This window comes from Python bivittatus, unplaced genomic scaffold (genome assembly GCF_059951505.1).
Source record: "Python bivittatus isolate LINGU-HERP-01145 unplaced genomic scaffold, Pbiv_v1 ctg000480_np1212, whole genome shotgun sequence".
In the NCBI taxonomy this organism is placed as follows: domain Eukaryota; kingdom Metazoa; phylum Chordata; class Lepidosauria; order Squamata; family Pythonidae; genus Python; species Python bivittatus.
Window position 1 is genome coordinate 43,570,160 of NW_028277075.1, and position 17,316 is coordinate 43,587,475.

The window sequence follows — 17,316 nt, forward strand, 5'->3', positions numbered from 1 at the left end:
AATAAAAACAGAAGATTAAAAATGTTCATATTAACACCAATTAGTTACACATGCTAAAAAGCTCATAAAAGTTCTGTGCCAACCTAGTATGCATGCTGTACTTATTATATCTGTGATAGATACTAGCAATTCCAGTTCCTCTTGCAATATTGTCTGTAACTAAAAGATTCCCCACAACAGATATTTGGGATATGCAAGAGAACAGAGAAGACAAGTTTCAAAACTTTGCTCTCATAATGTATTTAATTACTTAGAAATTTCTACTCCAAATGGCTGTGATTGGCATACACCAAAAATAAGAATTAAAAGTAACAGAACAAACAGAATACAACGTCAGCAATAATGGCACAATTGAACAAAGGCAGATCCTAAACGTAATATCCCAAGTATTCTCTTTCAGAGCCAGGTGTTCACTTCTATGCGAAAGCGCACCAGGGAGGTGGTGATCTGAATATTCAGGGGGAAGCTATTCCACAAGAAGTGTGCCAGCATTGAGAAATCTCTCCTACGAGGTTACTGAAAACAGAACTCCTTAGGGGACAGGGTCCTCAGCAGGATCTCTCTCCAAGATCTTACGGGCAGATTCATACTGGGATTTCAGCCAGTATTGTAATACTGAATAAAACTTTAAAAACTTGACTGTTCAAAATGCTGCCAAGTTATGCTGCGGAACTCTCATTGAGGCCTATGATCTGTATCAGAATACACTACAAGGCATTGGGGCCATATGAAAGTATTACTAAATTATTACTGTATTTATCAGCATATTATAACGTGCACTTTTTTCTTTAAAATTTGGGGCTGAAATCTTAGCTGCATGTTATACGCCGATACTCAAGCGGCAGGGCTGTGAGAGTGGAGCCTTCATTTGAGCCAGGGGTGTAATGGAGGCAGCTCCGCAGAGCGGGAGGTGAGCAGCAGGCGAGCAAGTGAAAACCAGCACTCCCCATCGCTCACGTGAGCCATGGGGAGCACAGTTTTCGCTCATGTGAGCAATGGGAAGCACAAGTTTTCACTCGCTTGCCCACCGCTCAGAACTCCCTTTATTTTGCTTCCAAGTCATTTATTTTAAATAAGGTTTTTTTTAACCTAAACTTCCTCCTTAAAATTAAGGTGCATGTTATACGCTGATAAATACGGTAATTGTTCATGAAATCCATAGCATCAATTGAATTCAGTGCAGTTACATCAGTTTATGGCTTCAACTGCTGGTTGGGTCGTTAATTCCATGTTAATATTTTGTCATATTTAGAGTATAGATACTACTGACCGCAATGGACATACCCCTCTTATGGTGTCAGCCCACAAAGTAATTGGGTGAGTAATGATTGCAGTGAGTTTGCAGTGCCATTGTATAGTTTACTGCTCAATTCAGTGAGAACTTTTAAGAAAAAAAAATATGCACCTGATTGCAATGCTTTCAGGAAAAGGCAGAACGAGTTACATTATTTGTTGCTGAAGCAGTTGTCCTCAGCTGTTAAATCTGAAAGAAAAGTTTTATAAAGTACATAACAGGGCTACATCAACAATAGGACATCCAGGAAAGAATTTATCCGCATTCCATGCTTATTTCTGTATTGCAAAGGAAATTGTTTTTTTCCTTGTTTAATTTTTATTTTCTGGATGATGTTTAGAGTTTTGGAACCATCTTTGTAGGATAAAGTTTTCGGTCTCAAGAATTTTTTCTATCTCATCCCAGAACATCATAATACTGAACTATTGAACTATTTGCTAAGGACTCCAGTTATTTTACGTATGCTTTACTTCCATCATATACCTTTGTTACTGCATACTACAACCAGCCTTTAACTCCACATTCACACAACACACTCCATAATTCAAGTCTGTTCACATCATCGTACCCTTCCCCATAATCTATACATGTAAACTACAGTAACTTTCTTACATTCATATATGTCTCAATAACCTGCTGCAGAGCAAAATCTGTCCTGCCTTCTTCCTGGCAGCAGGATTGCATTTTCCAGATTGTGTTCATTGTCACTTCTTGTACCTTTACAATCAGAATTTTGCCAAATATCTTCCCAGGTACGCTTAACTAAGTCCTGTAAGTAATTGTGCATTTACTCTGGTTGTCTTTCTTTTTTTATAAGAAAAAATAACATTCTTCCAATCATCAGGCACAGATACAGTCTTAACATGCACATTAAACAAGTTGTACAGTATAGCTATTCCAAAGCAAACCACATCTGTATTTTAACATTTCTCCAGTTCTCTGTTTACATCTGCAGCCTTACCATTTTTCAACATTCTCACAACATTTATTGTTTCCTTTCCATCGTTTTTTTTTCTTGTATGCTAGTATTTATGGCTATTTCAGGTTTGCTCTTTGATACGTTGGTGTTATTGCTATACAAATCTCTAAATATTCCTTCCAGCATTTCCTCGTCTCAGTTTCATTCCAAATCATTTTAGCACTTTTATTTTTAATTCCATTCACGCTATTGAAGACTTCTTGTTTAACTCTTTTCACCCACTTATAACACATTTTTTTATTTCCATCAACATTGCTCTGCATTTTCTATGCCTCTTTTAATCTTACTCATTCCTTGCTCTCTTTTACCACATTCTTTTAACTATCTTTTTCTCTTTATACCAATTGTACAATATCTTCCTCTCATCAGTTTTTGCAACACTCATTCTTTTATATGCATTTTCTCACACACATCCCAATACATTTTTATAGTTATATAATTGTTGCAACATATTAGTATGCAATTACTAATCTTGCATTTTTTCTTAAGCATCAATATGGCAGGTTTGCTATTACAATACAGAAATAAATGGTTAAATATTATCTTATTAGAAGTTATAGTATCTTTGCTTTACTAACTTGTACATTTTTATTTTCATGAAGGCGAGAACCTACTTCTTTTCTATTAAAGTTTAATCCATCTGTCAATGCTGTAGACCATATAGAAAAGAACACTGCTTTGCATTGGGCTGTTATAGCCGGAAACATTAATGCTGTTGATGTATTGATAGAAGCTGGATCCAGTCTGGATGTCAAAAATGTCAAGGTATTATTCCATTTTTATTATTAAAGATCCTTCTGGCTATCAGGATTCAGGTAATGTCAGAAAATATATAAATTTCTAATTGAAAGTAAAGAACAATATTATGTCCTGTTCTTTTATTTTCCTAAATGATGAGATTTATCTCTCTGTGGTTCTGAGAAGTTTAATAAGTATATAATACTATTAAAAAGGTGAAAGCTAAGATGTTTTGAAATGTGTAGGAGTTTAGTATTGATGTAATTACACTGGAAAAATTGAGCTCTGTGGTTCACCATAAAGTTTAGGCAGTTCTGGCTATTTTTTGCAGTTGTTGTACTATTAAAGAAATATTTGTAGAGCAAAATAGTTCATCAGAATTTGTTTGTTTTATTTGTAAAAAATTATGAAGGGTATTTCTGAAATGAACATTATGAATGAAAGCAAATTAGTAGTGAAGTGGAAAACATGACTCTAAATAGATATCCCTTATGGTGTCCTCATATGTGAATAGTTTCTATTTTTTGCAATTTAATATGACTAAATAAGGTAGCATTTTATATTGATTGTTTAATTAAATCAAGATAATTTCTAAGATCTTCAGAATAAATATGCTTTTAAAGAATATAGTTTGTATTGCAGTTGATCCTAATTATGCTACAAAATATATCTTCTAGAATATACAATCTAATTTTAACTTGGGAAGCTATGATTGTATATGAAAGGTGCAATCATTCATCTGTTAATAATTAGTGATTATGTTACAATAGCTCATCATTTTGTCACTAATTAATGCATTTGAGTATCAGCATTTTATTTGTGACTCTTCTTCCTGCTCCAGATTTTAAAAATTGGTGTAGGCTTCTCAGTGTACAACATATATGTAACAGTATTGTGCTTATTCAGTTTTCATTGTAATAAGGTAGGATTTTAAAATGAAGCAGCCAAAAGGATCTTTATTCTATTTTGTATTTTTTTTTAAATAATGTTGTTGATTTCTCCTAAGGGAGAGAAACCACTTGACCTTGCTCATCAAACTAAAAATCGCACAATTATTCACATACTTCGTGAAGAAGAAAAAGTTAGAATTAGAAGAACATCAAGGTTTCTGAGGATTCTGGAAAAAAATGAGGTATCATAAACTGAAACAAATAATGACATGCAATTTTATAGATAAGAAATTGATGCTGAGTATATTGTTGACCATAGTAAGTTTTACTACGGCTAAAAAAATTATTTAAGAGAGAAATGATAGCAATTCACACAAACTGGAATCTCCTGTAGAGTTATCATTAAAGAATAAGTGGCAGAATATAAAGGAAGAAAGCAAAGAATAAAGGCAAATGAGGAAAAAACCTTATGTAGAATACAGTGGTACCTCGGGTCACGAACGCTTCTGTTCACGACCAATTCAGGTCACGAACAGCTCCGTTCGCAAAATTTTGCCTCCATTCGCGAACGCCGGATCGGGTGACAAACAGGATCTGCGACCATTTTCCCTCCCGTGGCACGTGGTCGCGGCTTCCTGTAGGGAGGGGGACTCTCCCTCCAAGCAATAACTGCCTCCCCACCCGCCTTCCTGTCCTCCACGCCAGAAGTCGCGTCGAGCAAGGTTAGCGTTCTCTCTCTTCGTACTGTATTTTGTTTCATATTTTTGCAGTTTTTTAAAAAAACAACATATGGTTTAGAACGGATTAACCATAATTACATTGAACCTTATGGGAAAATTTGATTTGGGACGCGACCAAAAATCGGGTCGCGACCAAATTCAGAGGGGTCAGAACGGATTAACCGTATTTACATTGAACCTTATGGGAAAATTTGATTCGGGTTGTGACCAATTCGGGTCGCGACCAGAGTCGCGGAACAAATTAAGTTCGTGAACCGAGGTACCACTGTATAAGGAACTGATAGCCAATATATCCAAAGATGCTATGGAAGGGTTTTATTTAATTCCCTTGGAGGAGCATCTGGCTGTATCCTTCCTTTCAGATTGTAACAGAGAAAAATAGGAAATATCTCTGTTGAACTTCAGAGCAAGACCAGGCTGCTCTGTTTCCATTTCAGTTGGGCATTATGAGAAATACTTTCCTAATACCTTTGTTTACTCTTCTGCCTGTTCCTTTTTTCATTCCAGACTTTTTTCCCATAGGTATTTATGTTTAAAATAGAGAGAGAGGTGTTTTAGGGTTTTTAGAAGCAGTAGATGGAGATAACTAAAAATGATTTCACGTACTTAGTTACACACATTTCTTAAATATTTGTAGGTCTTTATATTAAGAAATTGATTTCATTATATTTGGCATGTTTTTAAAACTTTAATTAAATAATAATAATAACACCATCAAACAACATCTGCCTATCCCAGATCCTTGGGAAGGACTTGATAGGGATAAAAATGCCAAATCCAGTCTGAACATCTGGCTGACTGTGTGACCAACCATAATAATAATGGAAAATGAACAGTAATTAGTACTGAGATAGAGCCAAAGTGAAATATCATGTCTGGCAGAACCAATTTGTTTTCAAATTTATAGACAAAGCTACTATGTAAATCTGGGAAACCTGGTTTTTTTCGTCTTCCACGCACTTTATTTTTAACCCCAATTTGTTTAATTTTCTCATTTTGTAATGAACCCTTTTATTTTATTTAGTTCTTGTTATTGCTTGGCTCATCGATGCTATTGATATGGGCAACAGGATATGTAGCAGACTTAAATTCTGACTCATGGCTGCTGAAAGGAAGCTTGCTGTTCTTCATATTGGTTACTCTGTCTTTCTTTGCAAGGTAGGAGTATCTAGTTTTCTTATATTTATTTGTGCAAAATGTAGAATGTTGCTTTCTTGGTTCCTGGAGATGAAATCAATAGGAAAGAATAGAGTTAATTCTACTTCTTCTAGCTCAAAAACAGACCTTAAGACTTTTTTCCTGTCCCATGGAGGAAACACCTTCCCTTCAGTTTTATGTACTGTCTTCTAGAGGAAGCAGTAGTTTTCCATTAGCTCCATCTTCCCTCCACACAAAAGCACCTCCTTGGAAGCCATACACCAGCTAATCAGCATTCCAGCAGGAAACTATCTTCAAGAGAGCCACAAGGCTGGAGCAGGAGAATGACCTAGGAAATGGGGGAGGACTGATTGAAGAACCTGAGGGGGCAGAGCATGGAAGAGGCAAGTGACAGTGCCAGCTTTGAGCCTGCATGCAACACAGAACTGAAAACTTCTCAGAATCCTTCTTCCCTCCCCCCTGCCTTGGCAGAGTGGGCACCTTGGGGTCTCAACTTTGTTGAACTTCCAGAAGCTCTAAAGAAAACCCACAAAAAGACAAGCAAGGGGAGAGAATGGCCAGCTGAACGGGCAGAAACCCAACAATTTGTCCCCCATAAACAGGAAACCAGGCATGATGAGCTTCCCATCCTGAAATTAATGGATGGCTTGAGAATGTGTTGTCTTGGCATTCATAGCTAGCAAAATGCTGCTTCCTCCCTATGTCACAACACATTCTGTAAGGAGTGGGGGGTGACTGTCAGCACCCTTAATGATAAAAATACTATGAATAGAAATGTGTTGTGCAGTTTCTTTCATAAAACATTATAAAATAGTTAACTTTGCAGATGCAGACTTGGGCTGCATTGTGTCACAAAGAGTGCTACAGTATAACCTATTACACTGACCCACTCTGGGATTAGTGCTGCCCACAAGAGAAAGTGGGGATAAATGACATTGTCATTTAAGTGTCATCACACAATCTTTATCTACTTACCAATTTTGTGGGCTGCTGTAGTCACAAAATAGACTCCCGGCATCATGACAGAAACTGATGTTTGCAATTTACATCATTGGTATGATGCATGGGACGTGCAGCAACATTTTAAGGTCATTGCAATTTCTACCAAATGTTTGTGGCTCAGAAACCTCTCGCCTATCAGTTCCATCTCTGGTAACCAAGAACAGTAGCTAGACTTTCAGTAAAGTACTTTCTGGTCAGCAGTAGGTGTTTAGGAGGGAAAGAAGATGAAGACTGTAGATAATGGCTCATGAATCATTTCATCATGCTGGTACAGATTGTTTTTCCATTCCCATGTTGTCTTCCAAATGCAAGTTTTTGTTGTTACAATGGAATGTACAATAAAGGAGAAGTTAAAACACAACCAGCTAAAGTCAATACATACAACCAAAGAGAAGTTTCCTCCACCAGGGCAGGAGCCTGCCTTTTAGCTAAAAGAGGAGGAGTTAATATTTTCCTGTCAGCTCCATCTCTCTTTCCCACCCAGTCCATTTTCTGGTGATCAGAAAAGTAATTCACAGTAGGTAAAAATGCCATTCTTTTATAATAGTTGTTCTTGGAAGTTTAAGATTCCAGTGAAAATGCTTAGTTAAAACATTATGGCCTGAGTCATCTAAACAACAAAGGAATAGTTTAGCTTCCAAGACATTGTCCAAGTTCTTTTTCATACATTGTATTTTCTAAACGGAAATCACATCCATATGGAAAATGTATAAAATCCCCATGTTAGATGTTACAATTATGAAGCGATTTATTTCACGTTGGATATATGTAGTATGATATTGACCAGATGTGTCTTTCTAAAGTGCATGCACCCATTGTACTTCCAGAAAATCCTGCATGCAAATAAGTCTGGGGTTGTGCACTCTACTTTCATTTTATCACAAACCAAGGTTTTTGAATTGTATGTAAACATAGAGAATTTTTTTCCTAAATTCTTACATGCGATGTTACAGCTGTTGCAGAAATACATTTTGATAAAGAAACTTAAATTCACCAGAGAATTTCATGGACTGAACTTTTGTAAACACTATTTGGTATGTTTATGTGTCTAATAGTGTGTATGTTTAGGCCAGCCGCTCTCTCTCTCAGCCTAACCTACTTCACAGGGTTTTTCTTGCAGGGATAAAATTAAGTGAGACCCTATATGTGCCAAAGATAGGTGGAATATAAATGTACTGAATAAATACTGTTTAACTACTTTTAAATGTTCCATTTAGGTTGTTCATAGGATTCAACAAAATAAAATATTTCCCAGTAGCATTTATGATTAGTTCTATCTTTTGGATATCATGGACCTGTTTCATCTATTTCCTGCCTAATATCCTTTGTTAAATCAATAATATAGAATGGAGTATTTGTGTAAAATGTGTGTGTTTGTACTGATTTTTTACAAGGAAATTCACTGGAAAAAAATTGTAATATCATACTATGAGCTGCCATGAGACTTTTAATGTACTTACTAAGAAAAACCGAGTTGCTACTTTAGAAAAGTTGTCACTATTATTAATGGCCAAAAGATCTGAATAAACTAAAAAGAAGTAGACTGGCAGGTCTGTCCCTGCTGTTTCTAGCTGGCTGGTAGTGGTGTCTTGGTTATTCTTTTCCCATGCTGTCATCGCCACCTCTTCCATCCAAGTTGTCCCGTAGAACGCTCCATCACCACCTGTCCTGACCTTCTTCCCCTTGCTGCTGTGCAGCCTTTGCTGCATCTCCTTCCTCCCCCTCTTCCTCCTCACTTGCTAGATGACCAAGAAATTGCTAAACTGGCAAGTGGGAAGCTACAGCTTTAAAAGTACTGTGCATTTTTCTAATAGGAAATTACTAGACAGAAACGTGCATTGAATTTTTAAATGGGGTACATGTAGATGCAGCTTTCCACTGGTTGGTGGAGCACTTTATTACCATGGAGGCTGTTTGGGGCCCATTGAAATTCAGTTCTCAGGCCTGGGCCTGTGGCTTAGCCCCAGTAGTACCAGTATTATCATGGCTGTGGAGGTTCATTCAGTACTTTAAATTGTAAAGAAAGGTAAAGCTTCTATTGGTATTGAGTATTCTTCTTCTAGATTACTACCAATAAATCTAGAAAATATATCCGCTTCTTCTTTTTGGCGGTATCCTTTTCCACGGATGAGAAGGAAAACCCACAGAGAATATGTTGTTACTGAATTTGGATGACTATCAGTAGCAAAGAGATTAACAAAAAGCTGGTACCTGAACATAGATCACTACGCTATGCTATTTGTGCAAATTTAAAAAAAAATAGCCAACCTTTAGCAGACAGCAAATAGTTTATCACAACCCTTCTCAACTTCAAGATGCATTTGCCTAAAGTTTCTAGCTAGTATAACCAAGCTTCTTTTCAAGGTGAGATTTCTGTGTGGCCTTAGAACAAGATGCTCTCGTCTTCAAATTTGGTGTAGAATTGTGTTTTACAAGTTAAACTCTTCATGTAGTGTTTATTTACTCAATTTTTATATAGCTATAATCATACAAGTCTCACTGGTGTACAGCATAACATGTCCATGTTAAAATATGTAGTATAAAATAACACTAAGATTAAAACAATTTAAGTTTCCAATTTAAATTAAAATTGAAAAATATATGAACAGTATGAAGTACTATACTTTCTGTTTTCTTTTTTGTCCTTTATCCAGTTCAGTTTATAAAAATCATCTTCTTTAATAATAAAAAGATAATAGAAGAGCGACCAAATTGTGAATAAAAATAATTATTGTTTTAAAGCAAATTTAATCTGTTCTGTTAAACAGTATTTTATTGTTAATTACCATCTCCGAAGTGAAATTTTCTTTTTGTATGCTTTCTAATGAGATCTTATTAATAGTATTTCATGAATTAATTCCTGAGAAATATTTGGGCATATTCCAGCTGCCAAAGGCACATAAATCTGCTTAGCTCCTCAGAAAGATATTTGGTCATTTTACAACCACAGCTTCTGCTTTATGACTTTTAAGCATCCTTTCACAAAAGTACATACATTATGTTGTCTGATATTCACCCAGCTGACTAAGTTATCAATCATATCAGGTTTTATATATCTTCTGAAAAATCAGTTGAATCATATTGTATAAAGAACTAAAGGAGGTCTGAGGAAATAGGTCTCTTTTTAGGTAACACATTTTCTTCAGACTTTTTTGAATGTCACGTATTAAATAACCTCAGATTTGTTTTCCTGTGGTTGAACAATGATATGTCTCAAACTGAGATATTCTAGTCATACATCAGCTGTGGATTTGATAGATTCCCCCAAGGGCCCCTTCGTTACAAGAACCTGGAATTGGCATATTAATATTTCACACACACTTCATTTTCTTGTATAATCATATCCCCCCCCCGAAAACTAGGATTGCTTTTCCAGTTTTGATAATATGAGAGTCTGTACCTAAATTTATTGAAACCAAAGTCATTTGACAGATGTAAACCAATCTCACGATGGGTGACAAAACTGCTGTCTATTATCTATTGGTACCTTATTGTACTATTTCTGATTTTTAAGATATTTTATCTGCCTTGCTCATGTACACCACCCTGGTTTGATCAGGTTGCAGTGGTTTATAAATGATGTAAAATAAATAATTATTACAACACCTACAAACCTAATTATATTACATATTTTCTCATTAATAAAATCTCCCAGCTTCTAGGCTCTGTAGTCAGAGAAAATATAGACTAATTTTGTTTTTGTTTTTTTCTCTGGAGAAAGATTTTAGATTCTCACTGAATGTGGAAGGTAGGAATTCTAGCCGTTGGAGGTGAGACCAATGGAGGATTTGTCGCTATTTCGAAATAACAATGCTAAAATCCTGAACTATGTTCTATAAGCACCTCAGAAGGGATCTAACAGTGCAATCAAATGTTGCTTATTTAAAAATAAATATTTTCAAGTAACTATGCATAGGATTGCAATCCAAAGGAACAGTATAAAGGCAGGCTTAATAATTAAGGGTACAGTGTTGTACAGACTGGAGGTCAGTCTCATTAAATTCAGGGGTAAATGCTTACACAATACAGATAGTCCTTGGTTAACAATGGTAATTAGGACTGGCAACTCCATTGCTAACCAATGCAGTCATAAAGCAGAATGTCACATGACTCTGCTGACTTATGATGGCAGTTGTGGCAGTTCCAGTTGTTAAGTGAATTCTGCACGGTCATTAAGTGTAATGTCATGTGATCATCATTTGTGACCTCCTGCTGGCCTCCCCATTGACTTTGCTTGTCAGAAGCCAGCAGTGAAGGTTGCAAATGGCTATTGTGGCTGCGGGGGCTGCAACCGTCATGAGTGCTAGCCAGTTGCCAAGTGCCCGAATTGTGTTCATGTGACCGTGGGGATGGTGCGATGGCTGCAAGTTCGAGGACCCATCATAAGTCTCCTTGTTCAGCACTGTCGTAACTCCAAACAGTTGCTGAATGAATGGTCGTTAACTGAGGACTACCTGTACTACAATAGTCCATGGTTGAAATATAGAGAGTGTTAGCTTATTATGAAAAAGGGGGGAAATGTTACAGGAGGAATTGGTTTCCTTGAAACTATTGCTTACAGTATCCTGGGTTGGAAGAATTCATGCTTTAATTGCTTAATTGTAATGAATGGGACAAAACACGCTCATTCAATTATTTTAGCCAGTTCTTATTCTTTCTAGTTTAGCACTATATAGAATAGTGATGAAGAACATTACAAGGAGGTTTCGGAAAGAGGAATGAAAGGAGTCTGCTGTCCAGCCTCAGTCAGTACTTTGGGTCTTCAGTTATGGCTGGCTGTATCCCTAAACAAAAGCATTCTGGTACTGTAGTGGTCATTTTGTTTGTTTTCCGTTCCTTAATATTATTTAACCAAAACTATTTCAGAAAGTACTTCTCTAAAAGATTGCTTTTCTCTGCTCCTTCCAAAACACCTTATCTACTTTTGACCCCTGACTTCATAATTATTTGGATCCTTTTTATTTTGACTCATTAACGGTCTAATGGCTTCTTTTCTCAAACTTCAAAATGCCATTTTAGACTGAATGTTTACTTTTTTCTGTTCTTGATTCTTTTTCCCTTTTTAGAATCTGTTTTTACAGAAAACTATACGTTTTTACTAGAGTTGTCCTCCATAGAACTATAAAAACATAGGCATACAGTACTTACATCCATTCAGATAACTACAATAGAAAATATCAAAATAATCAGTGCCAATTAATTTAAATCAATCATTTGGAAATAAACTTGTAAAAGAAAAAATCAACTCACCAAATGAAGGATTCAGTGAGCAATTGCTAAATAAACAGAACAATCAACTTGCCAGTTATTATTTCTTCAAGCACTGCATCAGTTCCATTTTATTCAGTGAAGGCTTGTTTTTATTCTAAGAGTAAAGCTATGCTAAGGAAAATAAAAATTAGTGTAAATAATTTTGTATTATCTTTCTTTTTGGGGTTTGTCAATATTGCATTCGACATGTTGAGGATATATATAATCATGTTGCTTGGCAAACTTGAAATCCTCCATTTCTGTCTAAAATATAATATATAATATAATTAATATAATATAATAATATTACAAGTAATATAATAAATGCTATGTCTGGGTATTTATTATATCTATTTGGTTAATATGATAACATTACAACAAAGATTGTATTTTGATAAGGATTTCTGTTTTTGATCAAGTGAGAAACAAAAGGTGCTAAATGTGAATCTTGTAAATTTAAAAGCTTTCAAAAACAGGCATTAGAATCTATTTATTGCTTCTTCCCACAATGATGTTATTGCTATTTAACTTTGAGGCATAGCTTGGAGAGCTGTTTATGCATGCTGATATATGAATTATGGAAACACAGTCCTTAACTGGAGGTCACATTTTTCAGATCCAGTTTCACAGCTTCCCTTCTTTCTTAGCATGGTGGGCCTTATCTATTATTTTTACAAAACTGTCAGAACTGATCCTGGATTTATTACAAGTACGGAAGAAGAGACTAAAAAGGTATTTTCACTCAGAAAGGATATATTTCATTAGTTCTTTTCAAGTAGTTATAATAACTAAAAGCAATCTTGTTCAGCAGATTTGAATAGCATTTGTTTTACTATGTTTTCCTCAAAATTCAAAACTTCATCAACTATTGCCAGTGAGACAAGCTTGGAAAAAGGTTACTCTGTGAGCAGAGGAAAGTCAGTACTTCAAATACAGAGTAACAAGGCCAAGCCACAGTATGGAGGGTTGTTATCATGTGAGAGAAAACCTCCAGTTTCATGATTGTTAATGTGACTGGGCAGAGTACAGCAGTGGAAGCCCTGAAATACTCTTCATTTTTGCTTGTACAGATAGTCCTTGGTTAATGACAGTAATTAGGACCAGAATTTCCATCGCTAAGCAACACAGTCGTAAAGCACAATGTCACATGTCTGTGCCGCTTACCGATGGCAATTCCAGCACTTCCAGTTGCCATCCCGCACAAATCCCGTAACATCATTAAGCGAGATGTCACATGGTTGCCATTTGCAACCTCCTGCCAGCCTCCCCATTGACTTTGCTTGTCAGAAGCCAGCAGTGAAGGTTGCAAATGGCAATCGTGTGACCGCAGGATGCTGCAGTGTCATAATTGCAAGCCAGTCACTGAGTGCCCGGATCATGATCACATGACTGTGGGGATGCTGCAATGGCCGGAACTTCGAGGACAGATTGTAAGTAGCAGCATCGTCGTAAGTTCAGCACTGTTGTTAAGCAAGGACCACCTGGTATGAGTTTCTGAAGTCATGTTTAGACTTTTCTCCTAACTGCTTGAAGGAATGAGCTCAAGTGACAAAAATTACAAAATTGTGACAGAGTGGCAAAAATAACAATAACGTGTCTGTTTTTGTTTTGCACTTGTGACTGGGAATAACTGAACAGAATGTTTGTCAACATCAGTCCTTCAAGTGTTCCTGCATCTATGAATCTGAAAGCAACATGAGGGCAAGCTAGTAGTTGGGAAGTAGGTAGAAATATATTTGCAAATTAAAGAAAATGAAGGGACCTTAAATATCTCAGAATGGGGGAAGCATGTTCCTTGTCCTCCAGGAAGTAAAAAATTATACAAGTGTCATATTTGGGGCTGCAGGGAAGGAGGACATTAATGGTCTTTTTGAGCCCTTAACAATAGTAATATCTTTCTATTCAGTGTAGGTATGGTGAAGTTAAAATACTAGACGAAAGTGCGAATCCATCCATTCCTCCCCTATATAGTTTTCAGAAGGGAGTAATAGAAAAGGATTTTTTTTTCCTTCTCTTCTGACACATCTTCTCTCCACCCACCAGGACTGTTAATTTTTTATTCCACATTTCCTGAACACAAACATGCCTATAAATTACTTGTAGAGGTGGTTGGGAAGTGGGGGAGGGTGCAGCGTGTATAGCCCAACATTCATTTCAGGCCTATTTATAGACAAGATAGGAATCTTGCATGCCTGGGACTTAGATTTTCAGTGAGAACTTTAAAAATAAATTATATGATTATTTTAATGATTATTTACTTGCTGCATGGGAGAAATGGACCATTGGAGAGTAAGAGTAAGGGAAAATAATTTGTATTGGAGGATGCACACTGTAAATGTCATAATCATTCCTCTGCTGAAGCATATTATAAAACAGCCTAGAATTTCCAGTAGTCCCCACACAGCTGGAGGGTGCTAGCTTAAGAAAGGGGAGATAGATAGATAGATAGATAGATAGATAGATAGATAGATAGATAGATAGATAGATAGATAGATAATAAAAATAAAAATTAGCATTAGGTTATTCAGTAATAACTTTTGTGAGCCCTGTTTTGCCTTCCCAGTTCCCCAAAGCTACTGTGGAAAATACCTTGCACTTATATTTTCTCATACTAATCAATTTAAAAAAAACTATTTTTTTAAGTTAGAATATTATTTATGGCTTGAAATGGATGGCAGTCTTAATCCCATCTTAACTCTCACCACCTCCCTGCAATTATTGGGTTGCAGAAATATATTAAGTCTGTTAAGAGTTCACAGACCTTAAACTATGGTACCCTGAAGCATTGAGATATAAACATGTTTGCAAAATATAATCTGTTTTTCAGAATATTATTAACCTTGGAGAATCTGGCTCTTTGGATTTCAGAACATTCTGCACATCATGCCTTGTAAGTTGAGCAGTGTGATAATATGAAGTGATTTGATTGTTTAGTACAGTAATAGTTAACCTATGACAGGCATATCCAAGGTGACACGCCATGATATTTTGGGTGACATGCCAGTGTTCACCAACACCCGACAACAACTACTCTCCCTTTTTGAGTTACCAAAGAAACTGAGTTCGTTTTACTCATATTTCATTTTTGTAATTATTTGATGTTTCTTTATATAATACATAGCACCACACATGATTGGACTGTATTGTTTTTAAATAAATGAATTTGTAAAGAATTGTTTCTCTTTTGTTCGGGGCTCGGGGATGATACGCCAGCAGAATCAAGTTAGGCATTTTCTGAATTTTTGACATACTGAGCCAAAGGATTCACCATCACTGGTTTAGTTGTTTTTTTTAAAATGATAGTAGAAAGACATGTTTCTTCAAGTCACTTTTTGCATTATCATAATTTGGTGTCTCGATGTAAGCCTGAATATAGAGAATTCTAGTATCAAAACAGAATATAAAGACCATCTGGTCCAGCACCCTATTAGTAGCCAGTCAGATGTTTACACAGAAGATGTTTACAGATCAGTTCTTTCTGAAGAGCCTAATTTCAGGCTGGTCATTCCTTAGAGGACATACAGTTATAGTTTGCTCAATAGTAAGGTCTAACTACATATTTTAGAACCCAACTTTGAGAACTGTTCTCTCTGCTGATAGGAGTAAAATTTTAAAAGGAACATGGGTAGCAATGGCTCATCACTACTGAAAAGGTTTCTGCTTGTTAGAACCGGCTCACTTGAATTTATTTATTTTGTTTTAAAAAATCTGTTGGTGGAAGCATGGTATGAAATTGCCCTTGCTGAGCACAGGAAGTTGCTAAGTCATGAACAGTGAAGCCTGCTTAACTGATGTAGACTGAGTGTAATACAGTACCCTTCCTGCTGTGTTTCTTTCAGGCACAATGCATTGTTTTTAGGACCAGTCCTACCATAGCACCAATGGCAGCACCAATAGATGAAAGCAGGATTGGTATCTGAAGAGTCCTTCAAGTCACCTTAAATATTGACAATGATGGGGAAGGGGAAGAAAGCATATGCCATTTTAGTCTCCTGCAGAGAATAAATAGCTATTCTGTAGGGTTTTTTTATTGCTAAGAGTAAGAGCAAAGTTTATTCTCAGTAATCAATGACAAAAAAGTGGTTAAGCACAATCTGTAAATGCAACCCTTAACAGTAGTAATGATATCTTGCCAGACTCCAGGAGAAGGACTTAATGTTCTTATTACAAAACTCACCTTTAAATTCCATCATCATGGTGGCTACTCAGGGCACAACCAAAATAAGCCCATTTCTCAAGATTTATAGTTTTACTTAGGATTGATTTTTTATAGTATGTTCTGTAATTCTGACATGCTCCTTCTTTCCTTTCTCAACATGTATTTAGTTTCACTATATCATACCCCTGTTGATAATCATACTATTTCAGAATGTTCACCATAGTCTATAAAATATATTCTTCCATCAAAACACTTGTCCCATTATGGAGTGTCGCTGTATTTTTAATTTTATGTCCACAAAACATTTCTGACTCTGGCTAAATGTAGTCAGCTACCTCAGAACTACTGGGGAAAGCTTTCAGCATAGGGCCCTATGTGATTTGAATGGAAAGCTGCCCCCTTCCCACCCCACTGAGACGTGAAAGTATTCCGCATGTGGATAGAGGCTTCTCTGGATCCAAACAAATGATTAAAGATGGGATTTTGGCTCATATTGTTAGATCTCATATAAGCAGCTAACTTGATAGGGTGAACTTCAATTTATTATAAAGATCTAATATTTGAAACAAAGTAGAACATTTATTAGTACATTCTATGAGGTATGCATAATTCTTTTTCTGTGTATTTTTCGATCAGGTTAAGAAACCTTTGAGATCTATGCATTGCCATACTTGCAGTTCATGTGTAGCTAGATACGATCAACATTGTATTTGGATTGGACGATGCATAGGTGAGTTTATTTTAGCACAACTAGAACTACTTCGTTAGTGTCAGTGCCAGGAATATTTCTGAAGACTTAAAAGGATAGCCATTAATAGGTCACAGAGGAAAAGCTCTAGTAGTTGAGTGTTATGTGAAAAGATGTTGACAAGGTGCACAGCTTGGCAATATACAACATTGGATAGTGTTAGCAGAGTTGGTATGTTGTTAAAGACCTCAGTTTAAAATAATTCCAATTATGCTTTCAGAACACAGACTCCTTTTGGAATATCAAGAATAGGATTGCAATGCAGTGTCCTAACCCCAACCCTAACTTTGTTGTAGTTTGGATGAGCTTTGAAATAGACCAATCCTACTTAATTCCCCACTCCCTATGTATAATATGT

The 17,316-nt window shown here is 36.2% G+C and overlaps 1 protein-coding gene across 1 annotated transcript in view; it reads left to right on the top strand.

Moving 5' to 3' along the window:
• Positions 1-17,316, top strand: part of ZDHHC13 (zDHHC palmitoyltransferase 13) — a 34,237-nt gene that overhangs the window by 11,792 nt on the left and 5,129 nt on the right. The window contains exons 6-13 of the mRNA XM_007430485.4: positions 1,253-1,317; positions 2,876-3,038; positions 4,018-4,143; positions 5,666-5,799; positions 8,019-8,119; positions 12,659-12,783; positions 14,879-14,941; positions 16,847-16,940. Of these exons, the coding sequence (XP_007430547.1) occupies positions 1,253-1,317; positions 2,876-3,038; positions 4,018-4,143; positions 5,666-5,799; positions 8,019-8,119; positions 12,659-12,783; positions 14,879-14,941; positions 16,847-16,940 (871 nt within the window). The remainder of the gene's footprint in view (positions 1-1,252; positions 1,318-2,875; positions 3,039-4,017; positions 4,144-5,665; positions 5,800-8,018; positions 8,120-12,658; positions 12,784-14,878; positions 14,942-16,846; positions 16,941-17,316) is intronic.